Below are 21,141 nucleotides of genomic sequence, written 5' to 3'. Positions count from 1 at the left end.
AGTTTTGTTCTAACAAGCATATTCCAGTGGAGGACTTTTGTTTTAGATGATAATAGGTTATTTAAATTTTGATGTTTATATAGTTTCAAAGAGACAACATTCCTCAGACCAAATAATTTCTTTGACTTAGGGTACACCAAACAATAAGCATTAGGGTGTGGACTTTATATGACTTCAAAAGGCCCAATATAGATATCAAAGAATTTTTTAATTTCTGAAGTTAACATTTTTGATTTTTCATGAGATTTGACCAGAGCAAGATCCCCAATTTTGAAAGTGGTTAATTTTACCCTATTATTATGTCTTTTATTCCTCTTTTCCCCTTGTTTCCTCATAGTTTCCCTGACAATGTCTTCTCTCTCTTGCATGGTTAAAGGTGTACATTTAGGAAATTCAATAAGTTCTGATATAAGATTTGGAGGTCTAATATTAAACATAATCTCATATGGTGAAAATCCTGTGGAACTATGTTGTAGGCTATTCATAATATCTTCAAAATTTCGAATGTGCTCAAACCAGGTTGGATGTTTATGGCTACAATAGGTTCTACAAAGACTCCCAATTTCCCTCATATATCTTTCTGCAGGATTGGTGGATGGAGAATAAACAGATGTAAGTATATGCTTTCAATTTTTATTATAATTTCATGGCTAGTAGCTTTCTTCACTGGATATAGTTTAATTAATTTTGAAAATACATCTACCATAACAAATATGTAACAGTGGCCACCTTTACTCTTTGGTAACATTCCATATAAATCCACTGCAATAAGATCTAAAGGTTTTTCCGGAACAGTGTTTTGCATCTCTCCACCATGTCTTTGATTGCTCACTTTAACTCTCTGACATTTGTCACAGATTGCCAATTCTTTTCTTACCTTCTTTCCAATATTGTAAAAATAAGCATTTTCTTGTATCTTTTGAATGCACTTCTGTATCCCACAACGACCAAAACTTTCATGTATGTAAATGATCAGCTTTTCAGCATCTGCCTCTGGCCAACATAGTTTCCAATTATCAGAATCTACATCTGTTCTCCGAAATAAAATCCCCTTATGTAATTTGTAAAATTTATCAAGTTTCTCATACCCCTTCTTGCCTAAACATTCTTTGATTAATTTCCAAATTTGATCTAAATTTTGATTTTTTCTAATTTTGTTACACATAGTTCTAATTGTTTTCTCATTTTCCACCCCTTTCAGGTATATAATTTTAAATTGCTTTTCCTCCTCTTGTTCAAAAATCTACTTTTCTCCCCCAATGGGTAACCTTGAAAGTGAATCAGCTACTACATTCTCAGAACCTTTCATGTGCTTGATTTCAAGTCAAACTGTTGCAGAAATATTGCCCATCTGGTCAATCTACTGTGGTATAATTTGCACTCTTGTAAGTAACTCAAAGCTTTGTGATCCGAAAATACTATGGTTTTATGTCCAATAAGGTAAATTCTAAATTTTGTAAAAGCCCAATGAATTGCCAAAAGTTCCTTCTTTGTGACTGTATAATTTTTCTCATGCTTGAGCAACATTCTGCTTGCAAATGCTATGGTACAATGTATCTTAACTCCATTCTCTACTCTTTCTTGAAATAACTCTGCTCCAAGCCCGTAATTACTGCTATCAGTGTTCAAACAAAATGGTAGATTAAAATCAGGTCTGTGTAATAAGTGTTGCTTCCTCAACTCTTGCTTAATTTTATCAAACTCTTCCTGACACCTTTTATCCCAAACCCAAACAGTGTTTTTTCTTAAATAACTGACTTAAACATGGTGCATTCAGACTCTGATCACTTATATGTTTTCGGTAATAACCGCATAACCCAAAGAACGACTTTAATTGTTTTTTAGTCTTAGGAATAGGAATTTCTGAAATTGCTTTAATTTTTTCTAGATCTGCCCAAATTCCCTTTTCTGTGACAACATGACCCAAAAATTTTAATTCAGAAACTGCAAACTTACATTTCTCTAATTTCAATGTCATCCCCCCCCCTTTTTAAGTTTTTTACAAACTGACTTCAAAATCGAAAAATGTTCCTCCCAATATTGCCCGGTAACCAAAACGTCATCTACATAAATTATCAGTTTAGACACAAGTTCTTGCCCCAGTACATGATCCAAAGCTCTTATAAATTCGGAAACAGAAGAATTTAACCCAAATGGCACAACACAATATTGGTAACTCTTACCATTGTACAAGAAAGCAGTATATTTTCTAGAATTAACCGAAAGTGGTACCTGATGAAAACCCGAAGTTAGATCCAAACTTGACATATATTTTATATCTGTAAATTTATAGAGTAACCCATCAATATTTTCGGGATGGTCTGTCTGTCTGAACAAAATTTTGTTTCAGTGTCTAGAGTCCAAAACCAATCTTACTCCACCATCTTTTTTCGAAACTACTACTAGAGGATTATTATATGCACTGATACTCCTTTCTATTATATTACATCCTTCCATCAGTTTCAGCTCTTTCTCAACAGCAGGTCTTTTTGATATTGCAATACTGTATGGTTTTATGAAAAATGGTTCATGACGTTTTACCTGAAGCTCACACTGATAACCCTTTACCCTACCAGGTGTATCACTGAAAACATCACTGTATTTCCACAGCAGATTTTCTAACTGTTGTTTTTGCTCCCCAGATAAATTTTGTGTTTCTGAAATTTTCAAATTTACTGAATTCCCAATTTCAACTTCATCAGTATCAAACCTATGAATTTCAATGTTCTCCAATCTATTTTCTTTTAGTAATTTGATACTGTCAAAATTTCCATTACTCTGATCACCAAGTGTGTTCACAAAATTTGTCTGAATGTATTCCCTTTCACTAGTTTCTATCAAAAGTTTTCTTCCAACCCAATCAAATGCTGTATTTACTTTTACTATCCAATTCATACCCAAAAGAAAATCCTCATTAAATTCCTGAATTACAAAACATCCATGTGTGAACGACTTGCCTTCAATTAAAAATGTCACTAAAGCCTGGCTTTTTACCAATTACTGCTCTTCCCAGTAGCACCTTTTATCTTTACCCCAACAACTGGCATTTTAACATAATCTTTCCCCACTTTCAATTTCTTGCTTAACCTTTCAGATATTCCCGAGATCTCACTTCCTGTATCAATTAAACATTTACCAATCCATGACCCAATTTGAACTTTTATATAAGGACTGCAAAACTGATCACTTTTCTCAGAACCTGTATCCTCATGTAATAAATCACTTTCAATTTCCCCAAACCTATACTTATCAGAATCATATGGTATACCATTACAAGTATTATTTGTCACAGTTATAAAATTTGCACAAGATACAAAATTGTCATTAGTACTCTCTATTATCTCAAATAGCCAAGAATTTTCATCCAAATCACATTGTATACTATTGAAGTACTTATCCTTCAGCTTTTCAAAAATAAAATATCTCATCTTTTTCCACCACTCAGGACATATAATTTCACATACATTAATAAGCATCTTTCTAAAGTTCTTGTCAAACGAAATAGTTTTACTGTTCAGCCATAGATTCATAAGAAATGTGTGTGTGTCATTAGTATCTGTAAATGTTTCACTTAGGCTAGAAGTTATACATGTGTCGTCATTATTTGTGTAGTCAGATTCTTTACCAACAACATCAAAATTCACACTTTCACATACACCCTGCTTGCGAGCCTTTTTCATCTTGGTAACATCCCTGGGAATTTCTATAATATTCTCACTATTTAATCCATTTTCAACCATGTGTATACCCAACTCCCTATTTAAACTAATGAAACACCTTTCCTCAACATCATCATCAATACCATTACCATCATTATCAACTTTATCATCAACATCATTATCATTATACATATTCAGGTCATACACATTCAAATTATCCCCTAAAATATTATTTCCCCTTTCTAAGGTTACCAGATCCCTTTCACCAATATTTTCATTCTCACAGCATGCATTCTCTCTTTCATTCACACACGTCTCTGAACTACTACAAATTACATCATCTGACAAAGTGGTGTTCTTTTCTGCCCAAACTCTGTCAAATTAAATGAATCACAATTACTTTTATCTACTGTATGTTCTTGTTTACTGAAAATTTTATCTTTATCAATATCATCATTATTTTCCTCTTGAAATTTCTTCAATAAGTAACAACTAATAACCTCATGTGATAGCTTAGGTTTGGAACTGTCATGTTTGGGTTTATGATAATCACATCCATTGGTCCTTTCATCATGCTCACCTTCTGCCTCAACCTTGTGGACCTTCTAGGGGGCGTCTACTCTTTTTTTATTTCCTGAATTACAACTGGTTCCTGTTTGAAATGCTGATTGTAGTTCTGCCAATGTCTCTGATCAACACTTCTGTTCCCATTCCTATGCCAAACATTACCTGATTGTTGGTAGTTTCAATTGTACTGATCTCTATAAAAATTTCTGTGATTTTGATCCCTAAAGTGTTCTCTATTTTGTTGATTGTTTCCGCGAAAATGTTGTTCTTGTTTTGGATGAAAATTATGGTCCTTCTTTTGAAAATTGTTATATCCCCCTGAATTTTGACTGACACCATGATAATTGTTTTGTTCCCTTTTTTGAAAGTTATCATTTCCCCAATCTTGACCATTACCTTTCTGAGTAAACCCACTGTGTGTTCCTGTTGTTACCCTATCCAACTTTTCAATATAATTGAGAAACTGCTCAACATTACAATCAGGACAATGAACTAAACTCAACTGCATTGCTGATGGCAATCTTCTCTTTAAGGTAACAATTTTGATTAAGTCATCCAAAGGTTTTGTTAAATGAATAAGTTTTTGAAGTTCACTTTTGCAAAATTGTTTCATGCTCCCATCTGATTCTCTATAGTTTCTCCCATTCAAAAATTCACTTTTGATTCTAGTTTGTTTAAGATCATCCCAAAAATTTTCCAGAAATTTTGATTTAAATTCTGAAAAGGTCATCCCCACAGTTACAATCTGGTTTGCCCAAGTCAAAGCTTCCCTTTCCAAGAATTTTTTCACAAATTTAATTTTCATATCATCTGGTGAGTGAGGTAAAAAACAATCCTTACAATACTGTATAAAATCAACGGGATGTAAGGGTCCATCTACCGAAAAGTGCTTCACTGGAATATTAGATACAAGATTGCATGTGTTGACATTGTGATTTTTGCTTTGAAATTCAATGTCAAAACTTTCAATTTTTTCGCTAAGTTCTTTGACAGATTTTTTGTTTTCTAAATCATTGCATTCTACTTTACTTTCAACAGTAACCAAACGATTGTCAGTTTTTTGTTCTACATTTTTTACTAAAACTTTTGTGTTCTCATCCAGATTTTTAATTTCCCCTTTTATCTCATTAAAATCAATTAAATTTCTTTCCCTATCTGCCAGTAACTCATTTTTTACAGTATTAATTTCATCGCTCAATTTAGCATCAATTTCATTTACTTTTGCTTTCCCAGTAAGTCTTATGTCGTCAACTGATTGTTTAATTTCTTTCGTGAAATTTACAAGAAAACTTTTTAAATCAAATTGATTAGTTCTTTCTGTTTCATTTGACCTGTCCTGATTTTCGAAGTCTATTAAATTACAATTTTCTACTTTAGGCACAATACTCTCGAAAATCTCATAAGTCATTGTGAAGAAAAAAAAAAAATTATACACAACAATACAAAACAAGATTAAAATATTGTTTTAACCAAATACGAGGGTTTCGTGAATTATCTTGAACACTCTTCTACTGTTGCAAATCTACGTTTTCCATCCATGTGATTGTTGACCAAAATTCTTGAAATTTTTTCTTCTATCGAAAATTATATTTTTTGCCGAAACATTTCTTCTCCAAAACTTTTACTTCCCGATGAACACAAATACTGTAACACACATTCTGAAAAACTGGTATGAACACACAAAAATTTTCTGCTTCGTAGCACTGTTGAAGATCACGTGAACACAATATCCCGGCTACAGTCCCCAGTTGAAATATGGTGTCCCGGCTGAGCCCCCAGTTGAAATATGCTCACTATTTTTTATTTACTTAAATTTGGCATATTTCGTGACAGTACCTTTTCTGTGAAATGGTTACAAGATGATATTTGTCTTGGCTTCAGTCGTCTAGTGGAAGTATGATTCCACAATTCAGTTTTGTCGGCTGCAGAAATGACCTGGTTCAATGCATTTGCCTCATTTTTGGTGCTTCAAATACCATTTCTTCGAATGTGGTTTCTTCTTAAAGTTTATATTAAAAAAGTAGTAACATAATTAATTTTTTTCTGTTCACTTCCAAATTATTATGACGGCGACCTGCACATTGTTCTACCATCAACACAAACCAAGAGTTCACTGCCGACTGACTACAGTCAAAGACGACTCCAGCGTCAAAGACATTTTACACAACACACAAGCTTCCACTTGTAATCAGTCTCTTTGATATTCTTCATCACATTTACTAATAGTAATCAATATGCTGTCACTCTCAAAAATGTAAGTAAATTAACATATAATAAGGCAAATTACAATAAAAAAAATTCTGACAAAAATATAAGAAAACATTTACAATTTGGTATCAACAAATCCGGTAGAAAATAACACATCTCCCAGATCCACTACACACTTCCATGCAAATACAACTCAACACACACATGACCATGTCTCCAGCTGCCGAGATCAGACTACAAGCTACAGCGCATGATAGGAAAAGCAGTCTGGGTGGTGGCGGTAGGGAGAGGCTGGGGCATGGTGGGAATAATATGGGGTAGCATCCCTGCCCTCCCTGTCCCAGCCTCATCCTTACCCCATCACCCAGAGTGCTTCTCCCATCAATGCCATCATGTACTGTAGTTTGCAGTCTGGCTTCAACAGCCAGTGACAGTGGTCATATGCGTGTGAGTTGTGTTTGCATGAATGTGTGTGTGTGTGTGTGTGTGTGTGTGTTATATAATTCAGAAGAAGGCCTTTTGGCAAAAAGCATACTTATTTAGCAGTCTTTTCATTGTGCCTGTCTGTGACTCAGCACCTTCACTATGTGGTGAGTAGCAATATATCCTTTTCGTAATATTATCATTATTCAATCCTGGATTTTACTGCTTCAAGTCCTATTTTGAAGTATTTGTGTTACTGTTAGATAATCAGTCTGAAACCTTCCAGTGGCTTTGAGTAATTTTCATGTATAGAGCCTTCTTTGATGATTCTTGAACTATGTATTAAGAGCATTAACAATGCTTAAATTGCTCTTTGTACCAAATTGTACCCAGCTGCTTTCTCTTTCATTCCTTTCGTCCAAGCCATGTTCTCCTACTCTTTTTCATTCTCTTCCTTTCTCTACTATCAAATTCCAGCCCTTCTTCACAATTAAATTTTCACCTCCCTCAACTATCCCAATGATTTCTTTTATCATGCCTACAGTTTAGCTATGCTTGAAATTGGAGCACTGAACACATCTTTAAGGTGAATCCACATCCAACTGTCACACAGGTTAAGATTAGGTGTTCTGTACAGCCAGGCTGTAGGGAAATGATGGCCAATAATTCTAACATTTCCAAAATATCTCAGCAGCAGCCATTTCACTGGCTGTGCAGTGTGCAGAGGAGCACCATCTTCCATTAAAATGATCCTACCAAGTCATCCATGTTGTCGAAGTGTTGGAATGATGTTGGTATGTGAAAGACTCGCAGCATTTACCAGTGACGGAACAGGTAAGGACCCACAGGACTTATGTCCTCAACGGCACTATGATAAATGATGCTGTCAACCCGCACCGCATAGTTGCCTTTACAGAATGAAGAGCGTGTGAATTTTCTGTTGCCCATATTTGCAATTCTGCATAGTGACAGACCCTTGTAGATAGAAATGAGCTGTGTCTGTTCACAGAATGTTACATGGCCATTCATTGTCCACTTTCATGTGAGCAAGAAATTCCAGAGTGAATGTTTGTCTTGCTGGCAGATGAGCAGAAGCAACTCCTGAATATGGGTGATTTTTGTATGGATAGCAATGTAGGCTGTTTCATAGGATTTTAACCACTGTGATCACAGGCGTGCCCAATTTTCATGGCAATTCCCTGTGCATTGTATGTTTGCACACCACTGCTCAATCTCTCCTGTAATGCTGTGGCCGCATCTTCGACAGACTTTGGATCAACTGCCTTCCTCCCTCTTCTGCACTGGACTTCAAAAGGACCTGTCTTTTTGAACTATGTAATGATTTTCTCCTGACCCATTGTGGACGTTGGATCACTCCCTTGAGTGTTTGGAACTTCTGCAGGGCTACTGGCACACAGTCATCATTCTTGTAAATGAGCTTTACCAGCAGTGTATGGTCCTTCATGGAGAGTCATGTTGGTCATTTCAACTGCAAACTGAGGAACCGTTGTGTCCCCTTTGTCTGTTGGTGTGCTTATTCTGATGCTTACAGAACCATCTGTTGGTCAAATTTTCACTAACTTTATTTTTTCCAGGAAGTTTTCCCCTGCGTCAATAATATGTTGTTCAAATTTGAGATCATTCTGAGTTCTGGTTCTCTTTCTACAGAATTTTAAAACCATAACTTTAATGAAGAAATGTAACAATATTAGAGAAGGAAAGTTGCTACTCACCTTATAGCGGAGATGCTGAATCGCGATAGGCACAACAAAAAGAATCACACAATTATAGGTTTCGGCCATTAATGCCTTTGTCAGCAATAGACACACATTCACACGTGCACACACACACTCAAGCAAACTCAACTTGCACACACGTCTGCAGTCTCAGATAACTGAAACCATGCTGTAAGCAGTAGCACCTGTGCATGATGAGAGTGCTGACTGGGTGGGGGTAAGGAGGAGGCTGGGGTGGGGAGGGCGAGGGCTATCATGGTGGGGGTGGCGGTCAGTGAATTGCTGCAGTTTAGATGGAGGGCAGGAGAGAAGGTGGGGAGGGGGAGGGGTGGAGGAAGTAGCAGAAAGGAGAGAAATAAAAAGGAATTAAAAGACTGGGTGTGGCAGTGCTGGAATGGGAACAGGGATGGGGCTGGATGGGTGAGGACAGGACATGAAGGTTGAGACCAGGAGGGTTACGGAAACATAGGATGCATTGCAGGGAAAGTTCCCACTTGCACAATTCAGAAAAGCTGTTGTTGGTGGGAAGGATCCGTATGGCACAGGCTGTGAAGCAGTCAGTGAGATGAGGGATTTGGCAGCGTGTTCAGCAACAGGGTGGTCCACTTGTTTTTTGGCCACAGTTTGTCGGTGGCCATTCATGTGGACAGACAGCATGTTGGTTGTCATGCCTACATAGAATGCAGCACAGTGGTTGCAGCTTAGCTTGTAAATCTCATGACTGGTATCACAGGTAGCCCTGCCTTTGATGGGATAGGTGATGTTAGTGACTGGACTGGAGTAGATATTGGTAAGAGTATGTATGGGACAGATCTTGCATCTAGGTCTATTAAAGGGGTATGAGCCATGAGGTAAGAGATTGGGAGCAGGGGTTGTGCAGGGATGGACGAATGTATTGTGAAGGTTCGGTGGATGGCAAAATACCACTGTAGGAGGGGTGGGAAGGATAGTGGACAGGACATTTCTCATTTCAGGGCACAACGAGAGGTTATTGAAACCCTGGCAGAGAATGTAATTCAGTTGCTCCAGTCGTGGATGGTACTGAGTTACGAGGGGAATGCACTCCTCTGTGGTTGGACTGTGGGACTTTGGGAGGTGGTGGCAGACTGGAAAGATAAGGCACGGGAGATTTGTTTTTGTACAAGGTTGGGAGGATAATTACAGTCAGTGAAGGCTTCAGTGAGACCCTCGGTATATCACTGCAGATGCGACAACTGAGGATGGCTAGGCTGTTGGAAGGGACTTCTTGGTATGGAATGAGTGGCAGCTGTCGAAGTGGATGTTTGATAAGGATGGAGGTACTGATGTAGCCATCACTGAGATGGAGGTCAACATCTAGGAAGGTGGCTTATTGGGTTGAGTAGGACCAGGTGAAGCAAATGGGGGAGAAGTTGTTGATGTTCTGAAGGAATGTGGATAGGGTGTCCTCACCTTCAATCTAGATAGCAAAGATGTTGTTGTTGTTGTGGTCTTCAGTCCTGAGACTGGTTTGATGCAGCTCTCCATGCTACTCTATCCTGTGAAAGCTTCATCATCTCCCAGTACCTACTGCAGCCTACATCATTCTGAATCTGCTTAGTGTATTCATCTCTTGGTCTCCCTCTACGATTTTTACCCTCCACGCCAACCTCCAGTACTAAATTGGTGCTCCCTTGATGCCTCAGAACATGTCCTGCTAACCGATCGCTTCTTCTAGTCAAGTTGTGCCACAAACTCCTCTTCTCCCCAATTCTATTCAATACCTCCTCATTAGTTATGTGATATACCCATCTAATCTTCAACATTCTTCTGTAGCACCACATTTCAAAAACTTCTATTCTCTTCTTGTCTAAACTATTTATCATCCATGTTTCACTTCCATACATGGCTACACTCCATACAAATACTTTTAGAAATGACTTCCTGACACTTAAATCAATACTCAATGTTAACAAATTTCGCTTCTTCAGTCTACACTTTATATCCTCTCTACTTCAGCCATCATCAGTTATTTTGCTCCCCAAATAGCATAACTCATTCACTGCTTTAAGTGTCTCATTTCCTAATCCAATTCTCTCAGCATCACCTGACTTAATTCGACTACATTCCATTATCCTCATTTTGCTTTTGTTGATGTTCATCTTATACCCTCCTTTCAAGACACTGTCCATTCCGGTCAACTGCTCTTTCAAGTCCTTTGCTGTCTCTGACAGAATTACAATGTCATTAGCGAACCTCAAAGTTTTTGTTTCTTCTCCATGAATTTTAATGCCTACTCCAAACTTTTCTTTTTTTTGCTTTACTGCTTGCTCAATATACAGATTGAATAGAATCGGGAAGAGGCTCCCTCTTCATGCCCCTCAACTCTTATAACTGCCATCTGGTTTCTGTACAAATTGTAAATAGCCTTTCGCTCCCTGTATTTAACCCCGCCACCTTCAGAACGTCGCCCCTGTATAGACCTTCTATATACTCCTTCCACCTTTCTGCTTTCCCTTCTTTGCTTAGAACTGGGTTTCCATCTGAGCTCTTGATATTCATACAAGTGGTTCTCTTTTCTCCAACGGTCCCTTTAATTTTCCTGTAGGCAGTATCTATCTTACCCGTCGTGAAATAAGCCTCTACATCCTTACATTTGTCCTCTAGCCAGCCCTGCTTAGCCATTTTGCACTTCCTGTCGATCTCATTTTTGAGACGTTTGTATTCCTTTTTGCCTGCTTCATTTTCTGCTTTTTTGTATTTTCTCCTTTCATCAATTAAATTCAGTATGTCTTCTGTTACCCAAGGATTTCTACTAACCCTCGTCTTTTTACCTACTTGATCCTCTGCTGCCTTCACTATTTCATCCCTCAAAGCTACCCGTTCTTCTTCTACCATATTTCTATCTCCCATTTCTGTCAGTTGTTCTCTTATGCTCTCCCTGAAACTCTGTACAACCTCTGGTTCTTTCAGTTTATCCAGGTCCCATCTCCTTAAATTCCCACATTTTTGCAGTATCTTCAGTTTTAATCTACACTTCATAACCATTAGATTGTGGTCAGAGTCCACATCTGCCCCTGGAAATGTCTTACAATTTAAAACCTGGTTCCTAAATCTCTGTCTTACCATTATATGATCTGTCTGAAACCTTCTAGTATCTCCAGGGTTCTTCCATGTATACAACCTTCTTTCATAATTCTTGAACCAAGTGTTAGCTATGATTAAGTTATGCTGTGTGCAAAATTCTACCAGGCGGCTTCCTCTTTCATTTCTTAGCCCTAATCCATATTCTCCTACTATGTTTCCTTCTCTTCCTTTTCCTACTGTTGAATTCCAGTCACCAATGACTATTAAATTTTTGTCTCCCTTCACTACCTGAATAATTTCTTTTATCTCATCATACATTTCATCAATTTCTTCATCATCTGCAGAGCTAGTTGGCATATAAACTTGTACTACTGTGGTAGGCGTGGGCTTCATGTCTATCTTGGCCACAATAATGCGTTCACTATGCTGTTTGTAGTAGCTTACCTGCACTCCTATTTTCCTATTCATTATTAAACCTGCTCCTGCATTACCCCTATTTGATTTTGTATTTATAACCCTGTATTCAACTGACCAAAAGTCTTGTTCCTCCTGCCACCAAACTTCACTAATTCCCACTATATCTTACTTTAAACTATCCATTTCCCTTTTTAAATTTTCTAACATACCTGCCTGATTAAGGGATCTGACATTCCACGCTCCGATCCGTAGAATGCCAGGTTTTCCTTCTTCTGATAACGATGTCCTCTTGAGTAGTCCCCAAGAGGATGCCATCATCGTTTAATCTTACAGTAAAGCTGCATGCCCTCGGGAAAAATTATGGCTGTAGTTTCCCCTTGCTTTCAGCCGTTTGCAGTACCACAACAGCAAGTCCGTTTTGGTTAGTTTTACAAGGCCAGATCAGTCAATAATCCAGACTGCAACTACTGAAAAGGCTGCTGCCCTTCTTCAGGAACCACACATTTGTCTGGCCTCTCAACAGATACCCCTCCGTTGTGGTTTCACCTACTGTACGGCTATCTGTATCGTTGAGGCACGCAAGCCTCCCCAACAACGGCAAGGTCCATGGTTCATGGGGGGGATAGCAAAGATGTCACCAAGGAATCTGTACCAGGTGAGGGGTTTAGGATTCTGTGTTTTTAGGAAGGATTCCTTTAGTTGGCCCATGAATAGGTTGGCATAAGATGGTGCCATACGGGTGCCCATAGCCGTACCCCGGATTTGTTTGTAGGTAGTACCTTCAAAGGAGAAGCAATTGTGGGTGGGAACTTTCCCTGCAGTACATCCTATGTTCCCGTAATCCTCCTGGTCTCAACCTTCGTTAGTCACTGTCCTCACCCATCCAGCCCCATCCCTGTTCCCATACCAGCACTACACAGCAGTCACCCACAATTACTTCTCCTTTGAAGTTTGTCTATTGCTGACAAAGGCCTTAATGGCCAAAAGCTATAATTGTGTGAATCTTTTTGCTGTGCATATTGCGATTCGAAACTCTGCCATATGGTGAGCAGCAACTTTCCTTTTCTAGTATTGTTACATTCCATCCTGGATTTTCCGTTGTTTAACTTTAATGATGGACATCCTGTAAACTTATACTGTTGTGGTTGTGGGTGGTGCTGGTTTTGTGTTTATCTTGGCTACAATGATACATTCCCTATGCTGTTCATAGTAGCTTACGTGCATTTCTGTGTTTTTATTCATTATTAGATGTACTCCTTTGTTATACTGTGAGATTTTTTTTAATGATAACTGTGTACTGATATGACCGGAATTACTGTTCTTCCCGCCACCATACTTCACTAATTTTCACTATATGTAATTACAGATAGTTGATTTCCCATTTTAAAATCTCTAACCTACCTATGTCATTAAGGGAGATGATGTTCCACACTGTGACTTGTAGAATCCCAGTTTTGTGTTTCCTAATGCAATATCCTTCCAAGAAGTTCCTGTGCAAAGATCTGAATGTGGGACTGTTTTACCTATAGAATATTTTACCCAAAAGGATGCTGTCATCATTAAGCCATACAATAGAACTGCCTGCCCTCAGGAAAAATAATTTCTGTTGTTTTCCCCAGCTTTCACCAATTTGCGGTACCAACATAGCAAGGTCCTGTTAACCAATGTTAAAAGGCCAGATCAGTCAGTCATCCAGACTGTTGACCCTGCAACCTTGTCAGGAACCACATATTCATCTGGCCCCTCTGCAAATATCCATCCATTGCAGGTGCACCTACAGTAAGGCTATCTATGTTGCTGAGGCATGAAAGCCACCCCTTCTTAGCAAGAGCCATGGTTTCTGGCAGGTAATATCTAGGTAAGCCATTTCAAAGGTTAGAGGCAGGCCAAGGCATACTGCCTCCACTAGAACCATACCTAGCAATTACAAAGAAACTCACACTCTATGTTGTCTTTGAAACCAGAAACTATGTTTTCAGTTGGATGTAATGTGTACGATGAAAAAATATGTAAAATATTTCCAGAATCAACATTCATCTCCAGAAGGCTGCACTGATTTGTGTCAGATGTCTGATGTTAAAGATCTGCAGAGAAAGAAAAGTACATGGATGAGATTCCACACATACCTCATAATAAATTGTATATATCTATCTTCATTATAGTTGTAATATGTAACAAACTAACATGTAATTATGCACACGTCGTTTGCGAGCTCTTTTTTTTCATATCTTTGAAGGAATATTAATAGATTACATACTTGCATAATAGATTACAGTAAAAGGAAGTAAAATAATATGAAAAATTTCTTCAGAATATATAAGTTGTGTGATTCTTGAGTTTCTCCCGGCGTATTTGATAATCAAAATATCCACGGGTGTACTGCCGGTCTACTGTGTCCAACGGGCACAATATTTCGGCGATCATACATTTCGCCATCATCAGGTGAACTGACAGACTGAGCTCCTGCGAACGTGCCGGTATGGAGATCCGTACGATATGGCTGCTCAGGAGGAACTGGGTTCGGTCACGGCAGCGGCCAATTTAAATACCCTCCGCCCGCGGTGCACTCCCTCCGCCGTCCGCACAACGGTAGCGCGGTGGAACAGATTGCGACGGCGTCTGAGATGACGTCGGTGTGATAGCTCTGTCCGTCGTGGTCGTCTCACAACTATACGTTTGCTCGATTTACTCTTGATTAACCCAATCGCTGGTTCCCAAGCCTTGCTAAGATTATAGCCACAGTCACAGTTTATGAGGTCGCCATTGGTGCGAATTTCGATGGCCTCTCTAACAACGCTGTCCCAGTATCTCGACATCTGTACCAGAATCCTCGTGCGTTCATGCTCCATAGTGTGATTTTCCGACAAACAATGTTCAGCGACCGCCGACTTGCTCGGATACATCAGTCGAGTGTGCCTCTGGTGTTCACGGCACCGATCCTCGACGGTACGCATCGTCTGACCAATATACGACTTGCCACATTGACACAGAATCTGGTACACGCCGGCCTTCCTCAAACTGAGGTCATCTTTGGCACTCCCCACCAGTGCAAGAGTTTTATTCGGAGGACAAAACACAGTTCCGACCCGGTGTTTCTTCAAAATGCAGGCGAGTTTCCCCGAGAGTGCGCCTGTATATGGAATAAACGCAGAGTCCTACCTCCTCCCTCGTGATTTCATCCATCTCCACAGGTTGTGCTGTAGTGGTTGGACGGAGAGCATGTTGAATCTGCCACTCTGAGTACCCATTTTTTCGAAATACAGTTCTCAGATGTTCCAATTCCTGGGGTAGACCCTTTGCGTCAGAGATAGTGTGCACCGTATGTACTAGAGTTTTAAGTACCCCATTCCTCTATGAAGGGTGGCGGCAGCTGCCTGCATGCAAATACAGATCAGTGTGCGTTGTCTTCCGATACACCCCATGACCTAGGGAGCCGTCAGCCCTTCTCTTGACCAAGGCGTCAGCAGTTTGACGAGAAGACCACTGAACTTTTAAGGCATGTCTTGACTTCCACATATTTTCAGTTTAATGGAGAATACTACGAACAAACGTAGGGAGTCGCCATGGGTAGCCCACTCTCACCAGTGGTAGCGAATTTGTACATGGAGAACTTCGAGGAGTCGGGATACTCATGTTGTTGTTGTGATCTTCAGTCCGGAGACTGGTTTGATGCAGCTCTCCATGCTACTCTATCCTGTGCAAGCTTCTTCATCTCCCAGTACCTACTGCAACCTACATCCTTCTGAATCTGTTTAGTGTATTCATCTCTTGGTCTCCCTCTACGATTTTTACCCTCCACGCTTCCCTCCAATACTAAATTGGTGATCCCTTGATGCCTCAGAACATGTCCCACCAACCTATCCCTTCTTCTCGTCAAGTTGTGCCACAAACTTCTCTTCTCCCCAATCCTAGACAATACCTCCTCATTAGTTATATGATCTACCCATCTAATCTTCAGCATTCTTCTGTAGCACCACATTTCGAAAGCTTCTATTCTCTTCTTGTCCAAACTAGTTATTGTCCATGTTTCACTTCCATACAAATACTTTCAGAAACGACTTCCTGACACTTAAATCTATACCCGATGTTAACAAATTTCTCTTCTTCAGGAACGATTTCCTTGCCATTGCCAATCTACATTTTATATCCTCTCTACTTCGACCATCATCAGTTATTTTACTCCCTAAATAGCAAAACTCCTTTACTACTTTAAGTGTCTCATTTCCTAATCTAATTCCATCCGCATCACCCGACTTAATTCGACTACATTCCATTATCCTCGTTTTGCTTTTGTTGATGTTCATCTTATATCCTCCTTTCAAGACACTGTCCATTCCGTTCAACTGCTCTTCCAAGTCCTTTGCTGTCTCTGACAGAATTACAATGTCATCGGCGAACCTCAAAGTTTTTATTTCTTCTCCATGGATTTTAACACCTACTCCGAATTTTTCTTTTGTTTCCTTTACTGCTTGCTTAATATACAGATTGAATAACATCGGGGAGAGGGTACAATCCTGTCTCACTCCCTTCTCAACCGCTGCTTCCCTTTCATGCCCCTCGACTCTTATAACTGCCATCTGGTTTCTGTAGAAATTGTAGATAGCCTTTCGCTCCCTGTATTTTACCCGTGCCACCTTTAGAATTTGAAAGAGAGTATTCCAGTCAACATTGTCAAAAGCTTTCTCTAAGTCTACAAATGCTAGAAATGTAGGTTTGCCTTTCCTTAATCTATTTTCTAAGATAAGTCGTAAGGTCAGTATTGCCTCATGTGTTCCAATATTTCTGCGGAATCCAAACTGATCTTCGCCGAGGTCGGCTTCTACCAGTTTTTCCATTCGTCTGTAAAGAATTCGTGTTAGTATTTTGCAGCCATGACTTATTAAACTGATAGTTCGGTAATTTTCACATCTGTCAACACCTGCTTTCTTTGGATTTGGAATTATTATATTCTTCTTGAAGTCTGAGGGAATTTCGCCTGTCTCATACATCTTGCTCACCAGATGGTAGAGTTTAGTCAGGACTGGCTCTCCCAAGGGTGTCAGTAGTTCAAATGGAATGTTGTCTACTCCCGGGGCCTTGTTTCGACTCAGGTCTTTCAGTGCTCTGTCAAACTCTTCACGCAGTATCGTATCTCCCATTTCATCTTCATCTACATCCTCCTCCATTTCCATAATATTGTCCTCAAGTACATCGCCCTTGTATAGACCCTCTATATACTCTTTCCACCTTTCTTCTTTCCCTTCTTTGCTTAGAACTGGGTTTCCATCAACGCTCTTGATATTCATACAACTGGCTCTCTTTTCTCCAAGGGTCTCTTTAATTTTCCTGTAGGCAGTATCTTCCTTACACATCTAAACTCCATACACCCCAACATCAAATTCAGTATGGAGACTCAAACGGAGGGTAAATTACCTTTCCTTGACGTCTTGGTCAAGAGAAGGGCTGACGGCTCCCTAGGTCGTGGGGTGTATCAGAAGACAACGCACACTGATCTGTATTTGCACGCAGGCAGCTGCCGCCACCCTTCACAGAGGAATGGGATACTTAAAACTCTAGTACATACGGTGCACACTATCTCTGACGCAAAGAGTCTACCCCAGGAATTGGAACATCTGAGAACTGTATTTCGAAAGAATGGGTACTCAGAGTGGCAGATTCAACATGCTCTCCGTCCAACCACTACAGCACAACCTGTGGAGATGGATGAAATCACGAGGGAGGAGGTAGGCACTGCGTTTATTCCATATACAGGCGCACTCTCGGGGAAACTCGCCTGCATTTTGAAGAAACACCGGGTCGGAACTGTGTTTTGTCCTCCGAATAAAACTCTTGCACTGGTGGGGAGTGCCAAAGATGACCTCAGTTTGAGGAAGGCCGGCGTGTACCAGATTCTGTGTCAATGTGGCAAGTCGTATATTGGTCAGACAATGCGTACCATCGAGGATCAATGCCGTGAACAGCATAGGCACACTCGACTGATGTATCCAAGCAAGTCGGCGGTCGCTGAACATTGTTTGTCGGAAAATAACGCTATGGTGCATGAACGCACGAGGATTCTGGTACAGACGTCGAGATACTGGGACAGCGTTGTTAGAGAGGCCATCGAAATTCACACCAATGGCGACCTCATAAACTGTGACTGGCTATAATCTTAGCAAGGCTTGGGAACCAGCGATTGGGTTAATCAAGAGTAAATCGAGCAAACGTATAGTTGTGACGACCACAGCGGACAGAGCCATCACACAGACGTCATCTCAGACGCCGTCGCAATCTGTTCCACCGCACGACCGTGGCACGGACGGCGGAGGGAGTGCACCGCGGGCGGAGGGTATTTAAATTGGCCGCCACCGCGACCTGATGATGGTGACATGTATGATCGCCGAAATATTGTGCCTGTTGGACACTGTAGACCGGCAGTACACCCATGGATATTTTGATTATATAATTTGTGTTTTTAAAGGGCAGTTCCAGTTTCGCTCTACAACTTTACAGTTCGGTATCTTTTCCATAAGTATTGGAAACTCCTTGCAAATGGATCCTGCCGAGTAATGTATGATTTTTATGCAAGAATTCTGAAAATAACTGTCCTTGTGCAGATTTGTTATGTTTCTTGTATTCACTGATTAAAATCACATTATTAAAAGCAAAACCTATTGTGCTGTGGAATCAGAATCTGTAGATTCTTCAGTAGTGGTCTATATTAGGTTTCTGTGTGTATCAAAATGTTAAAGAGGCTTCACCTTCAACTCTTAATTTTAACAACGTAAAATATTCAGTGCCACCAATTACCAGTTACTTGCATATTAAGCAAAAGTAAATTGTTACTCTTAATTGGATGCTTGTGACCTCCATACTATTTTTTAAAATGTAACAAAGGCACCAGTGGAACAATTATGTTTACAGATTCTTGAGAAGCTGAGTACAGATACAAGTAAAAGCAATCCACTGCCTTGTGCTTTACATTCAATACTATAATTCTGGACTTTTAATGTGTGCTTTCTGCTGTACTTGCTATGTTACCAGAACTTCCATCTCAAACAATGATCATAGTTTATGTATTTAATTATTCAATCTTATTAGTGATATTTGCATAGAAATTTAAGTTATCTTCATGTAAGTATTCTTACTCATTTCTGATATTTCAGGCAGTTGTCCGTAACCAGCAAGTTCAGGAACTTAACCGTTTTTTGCATTACTACACTCGTTTCAAGAATCATGAAAACAGTCACCGTCTGGAGGAGCCCCTGCTGATAAATGCGCGACAAAAAGCTCAGTTGTTGCTGGCATCTACTAGCACAGCACAGGGGCCAGGAACAGGACAGGTTCTAGGAACAGGTCAAGTTTCGAGCACTGGTAAGAAGTATGTACTTACACAGTAACAAAAGATTCTTAATACAGAATGTATTCACAATGACAAATGCCAATAGAAACTGGCTCGTTAGTGAACCATAAGCTTAAAGATTTCAGGAGTCAAAAGAGAAGGATAAAATACTGGAAAAGGGAGGCATGCCATTAAAACAGATGATAAAGGGAGTCATGGTACTTACAAAGTGTGTGTGTGTGTGTGTGTGTGTGTGCATAATGTCACTGACTTTTAAATATGTTTTTTGACTGATTCTGATTGAGCCAAACCCTCCCTTTCGCTTGTCATTCTTTGTTGTTCTTCCACTGTCAGTAGCCCCTGCATCCTCGTGAATCTTTTCCCTTTATATCTGTTGCATTGAAGAGAAAAAACTTATTTTGTGTAGATCCTCTGTGAGCAGGGGAATAACGGGCATGTATGAACGAATGATACCAGATACTTGCTTGTTGATTCAGTTCACTCGTTGCCATTATGCACTGTTTCCACATGTTGAAACCTATCTCCCCCCTACCTGGTTTGCATTCATTCAGATGATGCATTCCAACTGGGATGGCATGCCTATTCTCTGCATTGCCAATGAAAATTCGCGGAGAGGCTTGTACACTATCAAATAAGTAAAACATGAATCTAATAATAACACAATATATTGTTTACACCCTATGTCCTCCTATTAGGCTGCTGTACATTATCAACAGTATAAACATAAAGATAAAAGTGCCTTGAACCAGAATTCACAATGCCTGCATTATAGCCATTAATTCTTAATAAAACTTGTCTACTGTAAATTTACATATCTAGCTGCTCCAGTCTGAGATCAAACGATGGTTCTGCTACCATCTGAGACTTTATAACCGAGATGTCAGGATGGTTTTGAAACTACTTGGGACCTAAACATGCAATATTCTCCAAGACAATAAAAACTGACAGCCACAACCATGACCAGAAGGCCACCTGTGATTATTTAACCCAATCCTGAGAAACTAACAGCAAGTTAAGAAGCATTGCTCTACTTACCAGCATCAGTGTCACACATGACATAATAGGGCAACATACACTTTGTTCATCTGAGCTAACCACATCTAAATCTGTAGTTATTGTCATAGTCAGTAACATAAATTTGAAACACTAATTAATGTCACCCTCCTGTGTCATTGTTCATGTTTTGACTTTGCAAATATCAGATGAACTACCGAAAGCATTAGCACATCACTGAGGTGTACTGCTACAGGTCCGTCCTCAGTCAGTACTCAACTATGATATGCCCTGAATGAGGGAATCCTTTATTTATAACATTTTAGCTGACTATGACATCAGACAAGTCACTTTTACAACAATACACAATTTTGGTATGACACTCCACACATGTTCTTCCCATGTAAACTCACTCTAAAACTTCCACAAAATAAAATTTTGCAGTTGCTCCCTCTGCCGTAAATCATATTTTTGTGGACATACTATTCTTGCTTCTCCCACCCTTCAGGGCCATGGATGAATCCTACCATTTTTGCCAAGGAATGTTTCTCCCAAAAACCTGCATTTTACTTATAGTTTTTCACAAAAGTATTCTTGCGCTGAGCTTCAAAATCCTTCCAAATGCCCTTACTTCCTCTTCACCTATAGGCTTTGCATACTCAGTGACCACATTTCTCCATCTTGCCTATGCTATTAAAATTCAAACAACTCATCCGCTGGATGGATTTTGATGCGGTGTGCACCAGTCAAT

The 21,141-nt window shown here is 39.6% G+C and overlaps 1 protein-coding gene across 3 annotated transcripts in view; it reads left to right on the top strand.

Moving 5' to 3' along the window:
• The window catches only part of LOC126194643 (ankyrin repeat and IBR domain-containing protein 1-like), a 601,659-nt gene that overhangs the window by 394,074 nt on the left and 186,444 nt on the right, over positions 1–21,141 (top strand). For all 3 annotated transcript variants that reach the window (XM_049932817.1, XM_049932818.1, XM_049932819.1), the window contains one exon: positions 19,201–19,408. In XM_049932817.1, the coding sequence (XP_049788774.1) occupies positions 19,201–19,408 (208 nt within the window). The remainder of the gene's footprint in view (positions 1–19,200; positions 19,409–21,141) is intronic.

This window comes from Schistocerca nitens, chromosome 7 (genome assembly GCF_023898315.1).
Source record: "Schistocerca nitens isolate TAMUIC-IGC-003100 chromosome 7, iqSchNite1.1, whole genome shotgun sequence".
In the NCBI taxonomy this organism is placed as follows: domain Eukaryota; kingdom Metazoa; phylum Arthropoda; class Insecta; order Orthoptera; family Acrididae; genus Schistocerca; species Schistocerca nitens.
The sequence above is the reverse complement of the archived record's forward strand: the minus strand, read 5'-3'. Positions and strand labels throughout refer to the sequence as shown.